General features: G+C 36.3%; 1 protein-coding gene across 1 annotated transcript in view; it reads left to right on the plus strand.

Annotated features, from left to right (window-relative positions):
- Positions 1-14,604, plus strand: part of HDAC9 (histone deacetylase 9) — a 555,319-nt gene that overhangs the window by 510,615 nt on the left and 30,100 nt on the right. Inside the window, exon 8 of the mRNA XM_045565228.1 lies at positions 10,380-10,495. Coding sequence (XP_045421184.1) covers positions 10,380-10,495 — 116 coding nt within the window. The remainder of the gene's footprint in view (positions 1-10,379; positions 10,496-14,604) is intronic.

Genomic DNA, 14,604 nt, shown 5'->3' on the forward strand with positions numbered 1-14,604 from the left:
CATGGAGATCAGTGTGAGAATAAAGATTTGAAATACCTTTAGCTCTTGATGTGTTCTTCAGATGCTTTCTGTTTCCTTTTGTTCAGGTTTTTTTTTTTTTTTCTTTTAAATGAGAAGAGGAAAAGGTTTTGGTTCTGTCCTGTGTATTCTAATATTGATTTTTTTCACTTAAATGATAACCAATTTTTTATGCAAGATTTCCATCTCAGCAGACAAATGTATTCAGATGAGCACACACAGTGAAAAGCTTGCCTTCTGTTTCTGTGATTAATTGAGATGTGGAGAATGATGGGTGTGGGGTAAAAATGGAAAGGCAATTAGTGCAACTATGCATGAAATACATTCACATGCAAGCAGAACTTTTCCCCAGCTAGTGATCTCTTTATGGGCTCTGAGGGTTTGTGTCCCATTAGTAACTCTCTGGCATGGAAATCTTCAGCCTTTGGGGAGACCAGAGCATTAAACATGGAATTAACTCTAACTGCAAACTGAGTCAGCACTCTAGGTCATTAATCTACTCCTTAGGTATATGTCATGCTGAGCTTTGCTGTGTGGGCTTCTGAAGTGTTAGGAATGACTTTATAGAGCCTTGCAAGGAGTAAATGATGGTTATCTATCATCCCATCCCTCACACTTACCTCAATAGTAGTATCTCTGATGACTCAAAACTAGTATTGAAATACAGGCAAATGCTTTTGCTAGAACCATTGGATAGGGGCCTTTCCTCAGAGAAGTTGCATATTGTATATTTTATGAAAATTAATTTATATTGCACTTTACAGTGTTTTAAAAAACTTATGTTCCTCAATTGATAAATAAAAATATCTCAATGTCTCAAATATTATCCTTTCAAAAATTGAGAATTATGTCTTTTTGTGTATCTCCACCAACCAATAAAAGTTGACTAGTTTTACTTTCTTTAGAAATATTAGTGGTATTAAAATATTTTAAAAATCGATTTCTAAGTATAAAATGTATTGAAATAGTTCATATTTTTAAGCTACATATAGCACTCCCAATTTCTGATAATCTTTCCTTTCTTCCCTTACCCTTCTACATCCTTTTTGAGAACCTCTGGCAGAACCTCTGTCTCCTTTAATCATCCCTGAGCAGTATAGTTATAATATTAACAACTTCCATTGACTGATTTCTTACCCCAGAGTTTCTCACATTTGAGTCCAGATAGTTTCTTGTTGTGGGAGGCCATTCTGTGCATTGTAGGATGTTTGGCACATTCCTGGCCTCTACTGACTAGATGCCAGTAGCAACTGCCACACTGCCAACCAACAAATGTCTCCAGACATCACCCCCTGGGGGAAAAACCTTCCCTGGTTAAGAACTACTGGCTTATCCTGTACCAGGCACTGTTTCATTTGATTCTACAGTAACTACAAAATATGTAGGACTGTGTTAATCAGGGTCTTGGGAGGGAACAGCTCTGTGCAGTGTGGGTCGTAGGTTTTTATGAAGGGACTATTTACAATGAAGTTAGCAGGGTTAAAGGAACTGCTTAAGGATGTGGGGGTATCCAGCAAATAGCAACAGTGTGAAGCCATTCCCACTCCTAGGGCTGAAGGAGAACAAACAGGAAATTGTTCCTGGATTGCTCTAGAGCTGGACCATGGAGCAGGGGCTTCCAGAGGGGGATGAAGTCAGGAAGAGACAATGCTATGGCCAGTGATGGCACACTGTAATGGGGAGAACATAGGATACTGTGACTCCACCCTCCTCAGTAATCTTGCTCACCAGCCTGTCCTGCCCGTGGGTCGAGCCCAAATGAAATCCAGCCAGCAAAGGATTGGAGTGATGCAACTCCAGGATTTGGCCCCCATGGGGTTGAAAGGAAAATGGTATCTATTGGGGAAAATGGAGAAAATACAGAAAAAAACTATCCCCGTTTTAACATGAGAAGTGGAGGTTTAAAGATACAATGTAATTCATTCAAAGCCAAACAGCTAATGTGTGGAGCAGGGATTTAAACACACATCTATTTGACTTCGGGCACTGCGAGGGTATGAATGAACTGATGTTCAAGACTATTATTCAAAGTTATTGATTTTAGTGTGATAGATGGAAGACTAGAATCCAGTTCTCATTCCTATTTTGGTGTTTGCTTTCTTATGTTGACCATTGAAAAAAAGCTAAGAGCTGTGTATATACAGCCCCTTCTTGTAGGAGTAAAAGCTATCTGCTGGCCTTAAAAATCATTTCTTTCTGAAAAGCTTGGAAAATTCTAGGTTTCATGTAAAATGTTTAAATGGCATATGCTGTTTTTCCAAGCTGTCAGCACATTTTTGTCTTGATTGCAGACACTTAGCCCCAGCTGGTGCAATGAATGTATTAGGAGAGGGAGGAGGACAGGACTGAGAATCAGGAGATTTGGGACCCAGTCCTGGCTTAGCCACTTCTAGCTGTGTGACCTTCAGCAATAGTAACAATAATATGAGTTCCATAAACTTTTTCTTCCCTTTGACATTCAGCCAGATCCTCACAGTCATTCTCAGGTATCTGAGTGGCCTCAACCTGTGAAGTCAGGAAAGTATTAGACTTTATGTTTCATAAATGAAGAATCAGGCTCAGAAAGCACTAGAATCTCATTAAAAATTCCAGAGCTGGGAAGTGGTGCTGTGCAGGCCCAACTTCACATTCTCTCACTGAAAATGCACTGACTATTCTAGTCTACCCACTTCCTTTAGAAGTGATTAATCAATTTATTTACTCCTTCTGGACGGCCAGTTTGCAGAATTTAATCCATTAGGTTTCATTGTATGGTCATGTCTAGATATAAGTCTGAGAATCTGTGATCTTTGTCCTAGGTCATAAACAAGGCTACCAAGGATCAATATAATTAGGGATTCATAGTTCCTCAGTTTTCCTTTCTAGGTTTTAGATGAATATATTTATTACCTATAGCTTTTCAGAGACAAAAATTGATATTTTAAAGGAATTTTTAAATAAATGTATATAGGGAAACAAATCTAAGTTAATACAATCTCATTTTCTCACTTTAATCCTGGGTGATTTGGGTTGTGGTGAATGGGATTCAGACTTCTATGTCTGACCCACTAAGTTAAAGGTAGGGGGAGCTGCCACTCAGGAAGGTCTGAGAAAAACCTTAATCCTTCCCAAAATTGTTTACCTTCTTTGCCTCCAGGTGGGAGGCCAAGCAAGTGGTACATTTCAGGTCTCAATCACTCTAAGCTTCTTTTTCTCAGCCCTGATCTCTCTCATACCTCCTGAATTTCTACTTTTACAATATTTTCAGGCCTTGATTTTTTTTTACCTTTTTGATATTTTCAGGGATAAAGTCAGGTGTACAATACCAAAAAAGTAACTTGCTTAATTTTTTGTATCTGACCTTAATCTTTTTTTCAAGTTCCTATTTCGCCTAACCAGTTCCAAGAAAATCTATAATTCAAGGGTTCTCAGTCCAAGTTTAAAGCTGTAGAGAATGGAAAAAGGAAAGAACAAAGAGAAAAATAAGTATAGACGTTTGAAGTGTGAAAGCGAAAAAAAGGGGAAAGGTGTTAAGTTCTACTTTTGATACTGATTGTAGTCTGGCAAAAATATAAATTCCTTCAAAGAAAACATTTTCACTGATCACAAACTCTAGCTACATTATAACACTGTATCTGCTATAGGAAAAACTATTCTGTAATTTTTTATGGTGTTCATACATGAGAAAAGGTAGCAGACCTATATTTTCAGTATTTAGAAAAATACTCAAGTGTTTGAGGCTGGCTGACTGCCTGGGAATGGATCCTGGCTTCATCCCTTTTTACCTCTGTAACCTTGGGCAAGTTACCTACCCTCTCTCTGTGTGTTGGCCTCTTCATTGATATAATCAAATTATATTAATAAATAGTATCTATGCCACATGGATATTTTTGTGGTTAAGCAAGTTAATATTGATAAAACACTTAAAATAGTACTTGAACATAAAAAAACTATATAAATGTTAGTTATTATCAGAAGTATCCTTTTCATCGTCATCATCATCATCATCACTACCACCACCACCATCATCGTCCGCTTCTACTAGAGACTCAATCCAATGTGTCCATTCTTTTCTAAAGTATAAGTATTTTACAAATTAATAAATTATAACTATAGAGGTTCACTATTTAGAATAATTTAACCAAAGCAATAGTAATGTTGCTTGTATGAATAATGTGCATTTATATTTTGAAACATATAACCAGACTCAGAAATTTTAATTCTAAGACTCAGCCACCCTTCCTTTCTCGCTGATCATGTACTGAATGTATAGAAAATTTTATTCACAGGAATTCTAGTTGGTTGGTGTTTTTACACCCAATATGTTTTCCCAGGGTTTTAGGTTAGAAACTACTGACAAAGAAATATTCCAGGAGTTAGAATTAGACATAAATTATGTGCTACAGAGGTGTCTTCTATTACCAGAAGTCAGGTCAGAGTCTCTAAAATCACATTAAGTTACTGTTTTTGTGGTTATTGAGTTTCACCCTTGAGAGAATTAAGAGGGCCAGCAAGAAGTATAATAAATCTTAATCTGACCCAAACATAATTAGTGATTAAACTTCCCATTAACAATCCCAATTCTGCTAGAAAAAATAACTAGAAAACTTAAATTTTTACTCCTTTTTCACTTTCATATGGAGAGAAGTAGAAAAACATTTCACACATTTCATGAAAATAATGACTATATTTGTCTGTTTAATTAATTTAGAGTCAATGCCTTATTTACGTGCTTGGGTTTTTCATTTGAGAATGAAAAGGGACCAAGAAAAGGGTGAGACTTAAAAAAAAAAAAAACAGGAGCAATTGGCTCTGTATTTTTTAATTTTTATCTATTTTCTTTGTCTCAATCCCCAGCCTCTGAGCCCAACTTGAAGGTGCGGTCCAGGTTAAAACAGAAAGTGGCAGAGAGGAGAAGCAGCCCCTTACTCAGGCGGAAGGATGGAAATGTTGTCACTTCATTCAAGAAGCGAATGTTTGAGGTGACAGGTAATTGAGGAATGGGCAGACTACACAATACACTAACAAATGCTGGTAGTATTAATAGAAATGAAAAAAAATAGTTTAGAATAAATATACCTGCTGTATATTAAAAGTTATTTTGAGGAGAAATATTTCTTGGAAGGAAATTATATTGAAAACTCACAAGTAGTTCAGTAAACCTTGCTATGCATTCACCAACTGTGTTAAACAGGAAATGAATGAAAAAAGCAGAGCTATGTGTCAATCAAGGCATAACTAGGGAACACTAAAGCTCACCTTATTCTTTTCAGAAACAGGCAGTCCATTTTGGGAATGCCATCCAGGAGAATATAACTTTTAATGAAATTTGATCAGAAATGAGCAGAGGGAGGTCCAAGAAGAACACTTCCCCCCTACTCAGACATGAATGTACAAAATACATCTGGGAAAATTAAACTACATAGAACAGCAAAACCTTGACTTTTCAACAAATTTACAGAACTCATAAATGACTTTATGTGTTTACTAGTGAACTGGGACTTAAGGCAGGAGGGGGATATATTGCTTTTTACAAAGGGGAAGAAACTGTCATTTTCACTGGTCTCAAATGGAAGAGTTCTTATTTTTTTAGCTGCCTGGTTAGTAGTGGGGTGAACAGGTTAGGAAATTCAACCTGATGTCTTACAAATGCCCCTAGTCCCAGTCACACCTGGTTTGAAATTAGAGAAGACCTAAAATATACAAGAACCAAAAAGGCTAGCCAAAGTAATAATACTGACTACTGTTTATTGAGTATCTGCTTAGAGCCATGCATGCTACCTGGTCTTTTTCTTTGGTTGCATCAAGGAAGAAGTGGTAATCTGCAAACATTTTTCTCCATTCTTAAGGATAATTGTCCTCCTAATACCAATGCAGGCAGTTGGTATTAGTTCAAGATCAGATCTTATCCTTAGTAGGTTTTAAAAAATTCTTTATTTTCCTATATCTCTCTTTTATCTATACAGTGTCTAGATTTGCGGAGACAATATGGAGGAAGATTGTGGAAGTAGAAAAGTATATTTAGGAGTAGAATACTAACGTAACTTAAAAGTTTGACAGATTATTTACAAATAAAAAATTTAGTCTTCTAGTCAATACTGACAGATTGATATACTTATCTGAAGGAAAGTATTAGTGATTACAATGGACAATTTTTCCTTGAGGTACAAGAAATATTACAGAAATGAACAATAAGTAAAATTATTTTACTAGAATTTATGTCTATTTTATAACACCAAATATAATCATTAATTCAGATGAATTCTAAGTTTGGAGTTACAGATTTTTTTTTCAAGAAATGTTATTGTATTTAAATAAGTAAAAATCTTAAGGAAGTTTTTCTAATAGAAATCTTTGGTGGGGGTGGGCGGTTGGGAAGGGAGTGGTTTTAATGAATGTAAACCTATCAGCTGTCTAATGTAAATGGAGATAGCTTATTTTTCTAACTAGAGAGAGTAGGTTCCGTCTAACAGAAAAACTTGAAGAAAAGGGAAAACTGTATATGTTGTTATTTTTCTGCTTCATAATCTTAATATCTAAAATTATATTTATTTATCCTAATGTGCTTTTCTATTTCCTTATTAGTCTTTTCTTGATCATAACTTTTTCTACAGTCACTTTCTCATCCTTACCAAAGAGCAGTGGAGTTTAGCTCAATACTTACCTCAGTAATGACTAGTTCTCATTTATAAGGCTTATGGTTTGCCAGAGTTTTACATGAATTTCTTTACATTTAAAACATATTTTCCTTCTTAATTTTGTGAGATAATGGCTCCCCTTTTCAACCCAAAAAATAATGTGTATTGGAAGACAGACTTGTGCATTTATTACAGACACATTTCTGGTCAGGCAGCTGGGACTTGTGGATGCTTTGGTAGATATTTTTAACTGGTATACCAGTGTCTTTGGAGGCTCCGAACTACTGACACACAGCTGTCTTCACCTGCACTCCTTCCCATTTCTCTGCCAACTTTCATCTAATTTGGATGGTGATATTAAATATTTTTAGTATGTAGGCAGACACTGTCATGGCATCATAGCAGTTAGATTGTGTTGCTGTTATTCTCTTACCTCTGTATCTTTTCTCTCTTCTCCATTTCATGGGTTCAATTGTAAGCTCTTTTCAAACCCATGCCACCTCTCTCCTCCCAGTGGCTGATGTGGGAAGCACTTGCCACCTTCCTCTTTTTCAAATTCAAGTGTTTTCTGTCCCCCTCATCCCCACAAAGCCCCATTCTTTTAAAATTCTAGGCATTAACTCATCCCTGTGCCTGCAGCACCTTCTCTTCCATTCTCCCCTTCTCCATGGCACCATTTCATGATCTACTTTTCTTCGAGCTACAGTTCCAATATCACTCCTTCGCTGAGATTAGTCTCAATGTTCCCAGAAAATCAGTTGTACCTCCTCCCAGATTCCCATCCTGTGTGAGGCCATGGAATCTTCTGTTAATAATAGTTGCTGCCTTGAATTTTAGTGCTTATTGCAGTGATTTCTATATAAGGAAATACTTGAGTCTGAATATCACATACGATAATATAAATAATATAATTTAAAATTGGTGAGACAGAATGTTTAAGAAAATAGTTTAAAAAAAACCCCATGGAAATGGAAATGATATGGAAATGAGACATTAATGAGAAATCAGTACTTAGTCATACCAGAAAGACGAGAGTTAGGAGTTTGGGAAAAGAAGCTCCTATAAGAACAAAAAAAAACAAAAAAAGGTGTGCATTTTCTTTGGTAAAAGAAGAGTAAACAAGAAAGAGGTAAAGATTTAAAAAATTATCAAAATGTAAGCAGATATATAGACAGAAAGTCAGTGAGCAAGATGTATTTAAGCATTTTTGACACTCCTGGATTTTTCAAGTCCCACAGTAAGTATGTGGCAGGATCCGAATTCTTTCGCCAATCTCATTCTTTCCAGTGACACTACACTTGTGTATAGAGAAACATTTATGATAGGAAGTTGAAAGCTACAGGTGACGGGAGGGAGGGCAAGAAAATATTGCCTGGACGTTGGGAGTTCCCGTTCTCTGCAGGACAGATGGTACATGAGACATGATTTGAGTTTACAGGTGGGATTAGGCCTGCAATGAAGTCAGTGAAGGAAAAAGAGGATAAAAACATATGAAACAGGGAAGTGCTTCGCACTTGTGGAGAGTTAGGTGATTTAATTTGACTGAGTGGAGTGTGCAGAAATGGCAACAGTGGGAAATAACATCAGCCCTACTTTGGAGCAGAGGAACGTGGTGAAAGTTGTAGCAATATGACCCTTTGGAGGGTCATTTAAATCAAAGAGTTTGAAAGAAAGTTTTGAGGGACTATTATAGCCACTCAGACATATTGAGAGACTTTTGCTATAGTTCATGACAGAATAATGAGGCCTTAAACGCAAATGATTTCAGTCAGCTGTCGATGCGAGATAATGTAAAGAACAAATTGGAAGGACCTAGTAACTAGTTAGATTAGGAATAAAAAGGGGAGTGAGGATAACTCTAAGGATGATGATCAAATAACGGAGATAAGCAGGAAATATTTAATATTAGAATACATACATTGAGCTTGACACACATATAAGGGGAGATCAAAAATGTCCAGCATTCCAGAGGAATTCGGGCTGAAATTTATGAGTGTTAAAGGCAAGAACTGTAACTTTTAGGAGATTACTCTGCCTAAAAGTAATATTTGAAGTCATGATATTGAGTGGCTTTGACAAGAGAAAGAGGAAAAGACAAAGGCCACAAACTTAGGTGTTTGTCTGAATTTAGCAATTGATAGGTGGAGGGAAAGTCAGAGAGCTGGAAAGACGAGCATGGAGGTGGAGAATGTTACTGTAGGAAGGTTATGGAGAAGAATGTTTTCTCAAAAGCCTTTAAATTTGGTAGCATTTGAGCAGACAGTTGTGGTCGATAGTGAGTAAGCTGTATTGCCAAGAAACAAGCAGACATCGTGAGAAGACACTACTTCTCAAGAGTTATTAGCACACTATCAGACTAGAGGGGCAATACAGTGGAGAAAGAGGGCCTGAAGATTCCAGATAACTGATGGAACAAAATCTTGAAAGGATTTCATATAAGGGGGTGGGATCATGGGTAGAAGTAAATGTGCTAACATTGGAGAGAGGAGAGGAAGGGAATGCTTTACCTTTGAAATGGGGAAGGAGAATATAGATAACATAATCATGAGGTAGAAAGAAAAGATGTTAGAGGAAATCATATCAGAAGTCCTCAGTCTTTGAAAAGTATGAGGCAAGATCCTTTGTGCAGAGTTGGGTTGACAAGATGTAAAGATGAGGCAACTAGAAAACTTTTGAAATAAATGAACTGTAGCAGGTGATAAGGAATTAAATAGAACTTAGTGATTAATTTTCCAAGGCTAGAGAAGATGACTTCTCTAGCTATATTTCTAGGAATTGGAAATGTGTATTTTTTATTAGATGTTTTAATAAATGTGTTTGTTTCCTCCTAAGTTGCATGCATGTAAATTTTATATATGAAGAGTAAAGAGATGAGTTAAGTAAATAATCTGTCTTGTCAACTTTTGCTCAATGGAATTTCTTATTATGTTGGTGTTTAAAATTTTACATTTTAAATTTAGGCAACGCCTCATCTTTTGGAAAATAAGTAGAGTTAAAAGTCAGATGAAGGCAATCAGTACAATGTTGAGATTTTACACTTTATTATATTTCCGTAATTCACCTTTGACTCATATGTACTATAATAAGGCATGGCCTTAGTATATCAAGTAAAGAGCAATTTATAGCACAGCATATAAGCAATTTTTCCAGACATAACAGGAACAGCTCTGGAACTCATGTGTTAACAACTTGTTTTTTGATGTACATGTGCAAGTTCATTATCTCCATCAGTATTATTTTTTGGGATAGCACAAGAGCAAGTAAGAAAAGTTTCCTTTCTTTAATTTTTTTTTCTCATCAAAAGCTTCTATGACCCTAACTGGATATCTTTACTTCTGTAGAAACTGTAGAATATTACATTGTCCTTTTTTGCAGTGAAAACAAAGGGGGGGAAAATTGATATGAAAATTCAGAAATGTTCCCCCCAATTTTTTTTTTGAGACAGGTCTCTCTTTGTCATCCAGGCTGGAGTGCAGTGGTGCCATCATAGCTCACTGCAACCTCAAATTCCTGGGCTTAATAGATCCTCCAGCCTCGGCCTCCCAAAGAGCTGAGTTTATAGGTGTGAACCATTGCGCCCAGCCTTGTTCCAAAAATTTTTATAGTTCTGTTTTGTGAAATGGTGGTTATCATTTACAAAGAGGGAAAATAAAACAATGTCCAGTGTAATATGTTACTTATAGTAACTAAGTTCATCTCTGTGTGGTTTTTGTGAATACATTTGTACTTCACAATATTTTTCAGAATCCTCAGTCAGTAGCAGTTCTCCAGGGTCTGGTCCCAGCTCACCAAACAACGGGCCAACTGGGAATGTTACTGAAAACGAGGCTTCGGTTTTGCCCCCAACTCCTCATGCTGAGGTAAGACCATTATTATGTCAGTTCTTTTAAAAATTGGATCCCTGATAAGCTACCTAATACAAAGCGCTATTTCTGAGTTGAAGTTTAATATCCAAGCGATTTTTATGAATTGAAATTTACTCAATTTCACACATTATAAACCTATTTTTTAAAAAAACACTGGTATTTATTAACTGATGTAAATATTATACACCTATAAGAAAAAAAACTGATATTGATCAACTGATATAAATAAACCCATAAGAAAAATAACTGATATTTATAAATGTCAGTTATTTTTCTTATAGATTTATAATATGAGAAATTGAGTAAACTTTATAAATAAGACAACCGGGGATGTTTAGATGGCAATCAAGGTTTGAAAAATATTGAAATGTAATCCTCAAATAACTCATTCTTAGTCTTCCTGTGTGTACACTGCTCAATGGTTAGGCAACTTACTAGTCCTTCTGCTTAGTTATTGGTTATTACGATGGGAGTAGACCCATCAGTAAGTAAAAACAACTTCATCTAAACCTCTCAGAACAACCCAGCAAGGTGACTTTTATCCATTTGACCTGAAGAGTAATGAAAACTAACTGGAGCATTGTAGTTAAGGGATACAGAGCTCCAGTTAGCAAACATTTCTTGAGCATCTGCTATATGCCAGTCATTTTGCCTGGCAATGGGCATATAAATATGGACAAAATATGAAGAATGAATGACATGTTAAAGGAAATTAGTTTAAAGTAACACATGATTTGTTGTAACCAGCGATACAAGACTAAGAGGAAAGTAAATATGGAAGTCAGCAAGAATTTGTCTATGTAGTTTCTGTTTTAAGCTATGCAAAGCACCAGTCTGAAAATAGCCACTCATGGAATCAGGTGTTCTTGAAGTCACCATCTATTGATTGAAAACCTTATTTTTTCCTTTCTGTCATTATAATGCCTTCTTCACTATGCCTTGCTCCATGCAGGGAGAGCTGGTGTGGTAACTTCTCATATAACCGTGACATGCTTCTTCCTTTGTATTTTATAGAATCATGGTGCCTTGGGGCAGAAAGGGACTGGTCAAAGCTCTGATTCTTGGATCACCTTTCTAGCTTTCCTGCCATGTGATTCTCCAACCTCTATTAGGTTGCTTCTACTGATAGGGAATTCACTTCACTGTCTCCTGAAGAAACCCAGTTGATTTAAATAGTTATCTTGACTGATAGAAATATCTCTGCATATTATGCCAAAGTATCTGTTGCTCTATAATTTCATGTATATCTTACACATGAGCACACACATATGCCTATGTATAATAAATTATTTATAAATTGTGAAATCATCAGGCCAAAATATAAGTGAAGCAAGAAACTCAGAGGTTATCCCTTATAAGCAAAGGACTAAAGCCAGTGAAGTCAGTTTTGCTCTGAGGACCTTTGTATACTTGAGTTTGAGCTTTGATTTTCAGGGCCTCTCGAAACTCAGGAGATTGAAGATAAAGCCCAGTACTGACCAAGAGGATAATCTAATAGGAGACCCTCCAAACACTAAGCTGGGATCTTAAAGGCCCATATCTATGCTACATTGGTGAGTCACCCACCCCCACTCCCAGAGCTGTCGTGATACGGAGCAGAACAGAGGGCAGATTCTCTCCCTGAGAAGCTGTAACCATGAGCTAGTCCTTGTGTGGATGTGCAGCTCAAATCACATAACTTCAAGCTGGTAATTTGGCTTAAAGTGGCCCCATATTTGTAGCCCCCACAGGTATCTGCAAAAAGCAAATGTAAATCCTCTCTAGAGGAATGTATCTTTCTTCTAAATTTCAAATGTTTCTCTTAAATAATTTCCCAAGGAACACGAGTAGAATAGATAGATTTTCTCACTTATGACCATCTTTCTGCTATTCGAAGAGCAATAATTTGGGCCTCTACATTAATTATCTCTAGGTCCCTCATCTTTTTCTTGTTCTTATCATCCTATTACCCCTCTTTCTCTATTTTGTTATCCTTTCAAAAACATGGCAGCAGATGGAATAAACACTTTGTGTATATTTGTGACCAGAGATGTGAGTGGGATTACGGGACTACTGGTTGTAGGTATTGTCTTTTGGTTAGTGCAATTATATCTCAATATTGGTCAGTTTTCTGCAACCCCTTTAATAGATTTCCAGGATAAGGACAAGTTAGTCCAAATTTTTTTTAGAAAAAACTTTAGATCTCCATTGTCTCTCAGTTTGAAGAATGTGATTCTTAGTAATTGCAGAAACATCCAAGCATCTGGGTTCTAATCAGTTCCTGGATGGATTTTGTGCCCTCAGAAAATGAAAACGACACACTACAATTACGCCCAACAGCGTATGATTCTTAGAACTGCATTGTCAATGCAATAAGTCTCAGAAGACCGCTTACGGCATGGTAGCATTTTATTAGGTTCAGAAACAGCAACATAATATTTTGTTTGAGAATATGTAGTAAAAGTATATTTTAAAAAGACAAGCAAATGATGAACACAAAATTTAGTGTCATGATTACCTTTCAGGAGGGAGGAAGGGAGAAATTATGCTTTGATAGTCACTAAAAAAGAAGATACATATATTCCTTCATTATAGATACATATATGTATGCATACAGCACTTAGTACAACATAGCAGAACAACCAAGAAATATACATTGGTGACATTGGAAATACATGGAAAATTTCAAACCTTTTATGACCTATTAAATTAAGTTAAATTAAATGTAATGTCCCATATTGTGTGCCTATCTTTAAATTTACACATATATATATGTGTGTGTGTATATATATATATATAAAATAGTGGAAAATATAAATTAAAAGAGTTTGCACATATTGTTTTAATCTGTTTTATATTCCTAAAACCTTAACTGTCACAAATTATCTGTTTAGATGCTGGAATTTTCAGCTAATTGTTGAACAAATTCTGTCACTACAAACCTTTCTTTCCACTCTAACCACTGAAAAAAAAGAAAAAGAAAACAAAACAGAAGGAAATGTGATTTAATGGAGTTTAAAAGGGTAGAGGTATTTCTTCAGGTCAGTGACAGGACATTCACCTCCAGAGCTGGAAAGACTAGTTCAAAAGCAAGCAGTGACTTACCTCATAATGAATTAATTGTGTGCCTGAACTATGATCCAAAAGGCCAGGTGGGCAGACCTTAATGCACTGATGGGTAGCCTCTCCGTGGCCCAGAACAAAAAATGCAACCCTGATGGTTAACATGTGGTTTTCTGCTGTATTGCATTTACAGAGCTCTGTAGTGTAATTCATTCTGGCTAGGTGAGGAGACAGTGGAATTCAGACTGACACTGTCAGCAAATTAATATCCTACCTTTGTAACACTAAATGTGTCCACCTAAACTGGAGAAGAGAGAGAAAAAATATATTCTCAGCCATACTTGATTGACCATTATTTAGAATTTAGTATGATTTTTTACGGGTGTCTCCTAAGATTAATAATAGTATGTGATTTCATAGCAACATAAATATTTTGGGGGATGAATTATTTACATCATACTCCACCATTTACAAAATAAGTTCACTCTACCATTTTTGCTTATGCAATACAGGTGGGTTTTCATTTTAAAATGGTATCATGAGGAACTCTTTATTTTATGACCCAGAAGTACAAAAGCATGTCACCTAATTCTTTTAGAGCCCAGGTAAATGAATGGGATTCTGCCCCTTTTGCTCCTTAGGAAATAGGAAAACAAGGCTGTATCTAAAGATCTTGAGCCCTAGATGAAAACAAAATTTTCTATCTTCTAATTCACATGTCCTGCCTAATTTAGATAAAGGGAAGACAGAAGTAGGAGAATTTACTCATAAGTCAGGTCTCAGGAAATAGCACAATGTAGTGGAATGCATGGGCGTTCCATTCAGAAGACTCTGTGTGAACCTGGCTCCAAAACCAACTACGTTGTCATCCTTGGCCAAGTTGCCAAACTTCCCCTTGACCCTCAGATTCCTGATCTAGTAAAAGGTAGTACTGTAACACCTGTGCCAACAGCTCTGTTGTAAGGAATCAGTGTTTGGAAGGCAGGTGGTAAATTGTGAAGTTCGAAGGAAGTTCATTTTTTGTTGTTATTGTCAGTGCTGACTCCTGGTAGGGAAAACTC

The sequence above is a fragment of the Lemur catta genome, chromosome 11 (genome assembly GCF_020740605.2).
Source record: "Lemur catta isolate mLemCat1 chromosome 11, mLemCat1.pri, whole genome shotgun sequence".
NCBI classification, from domain to species: Eukaryota; Metazoa; Chordata; class Mammalia; order Primates; family Lemuridae; genus Lemur; species Lemur catta.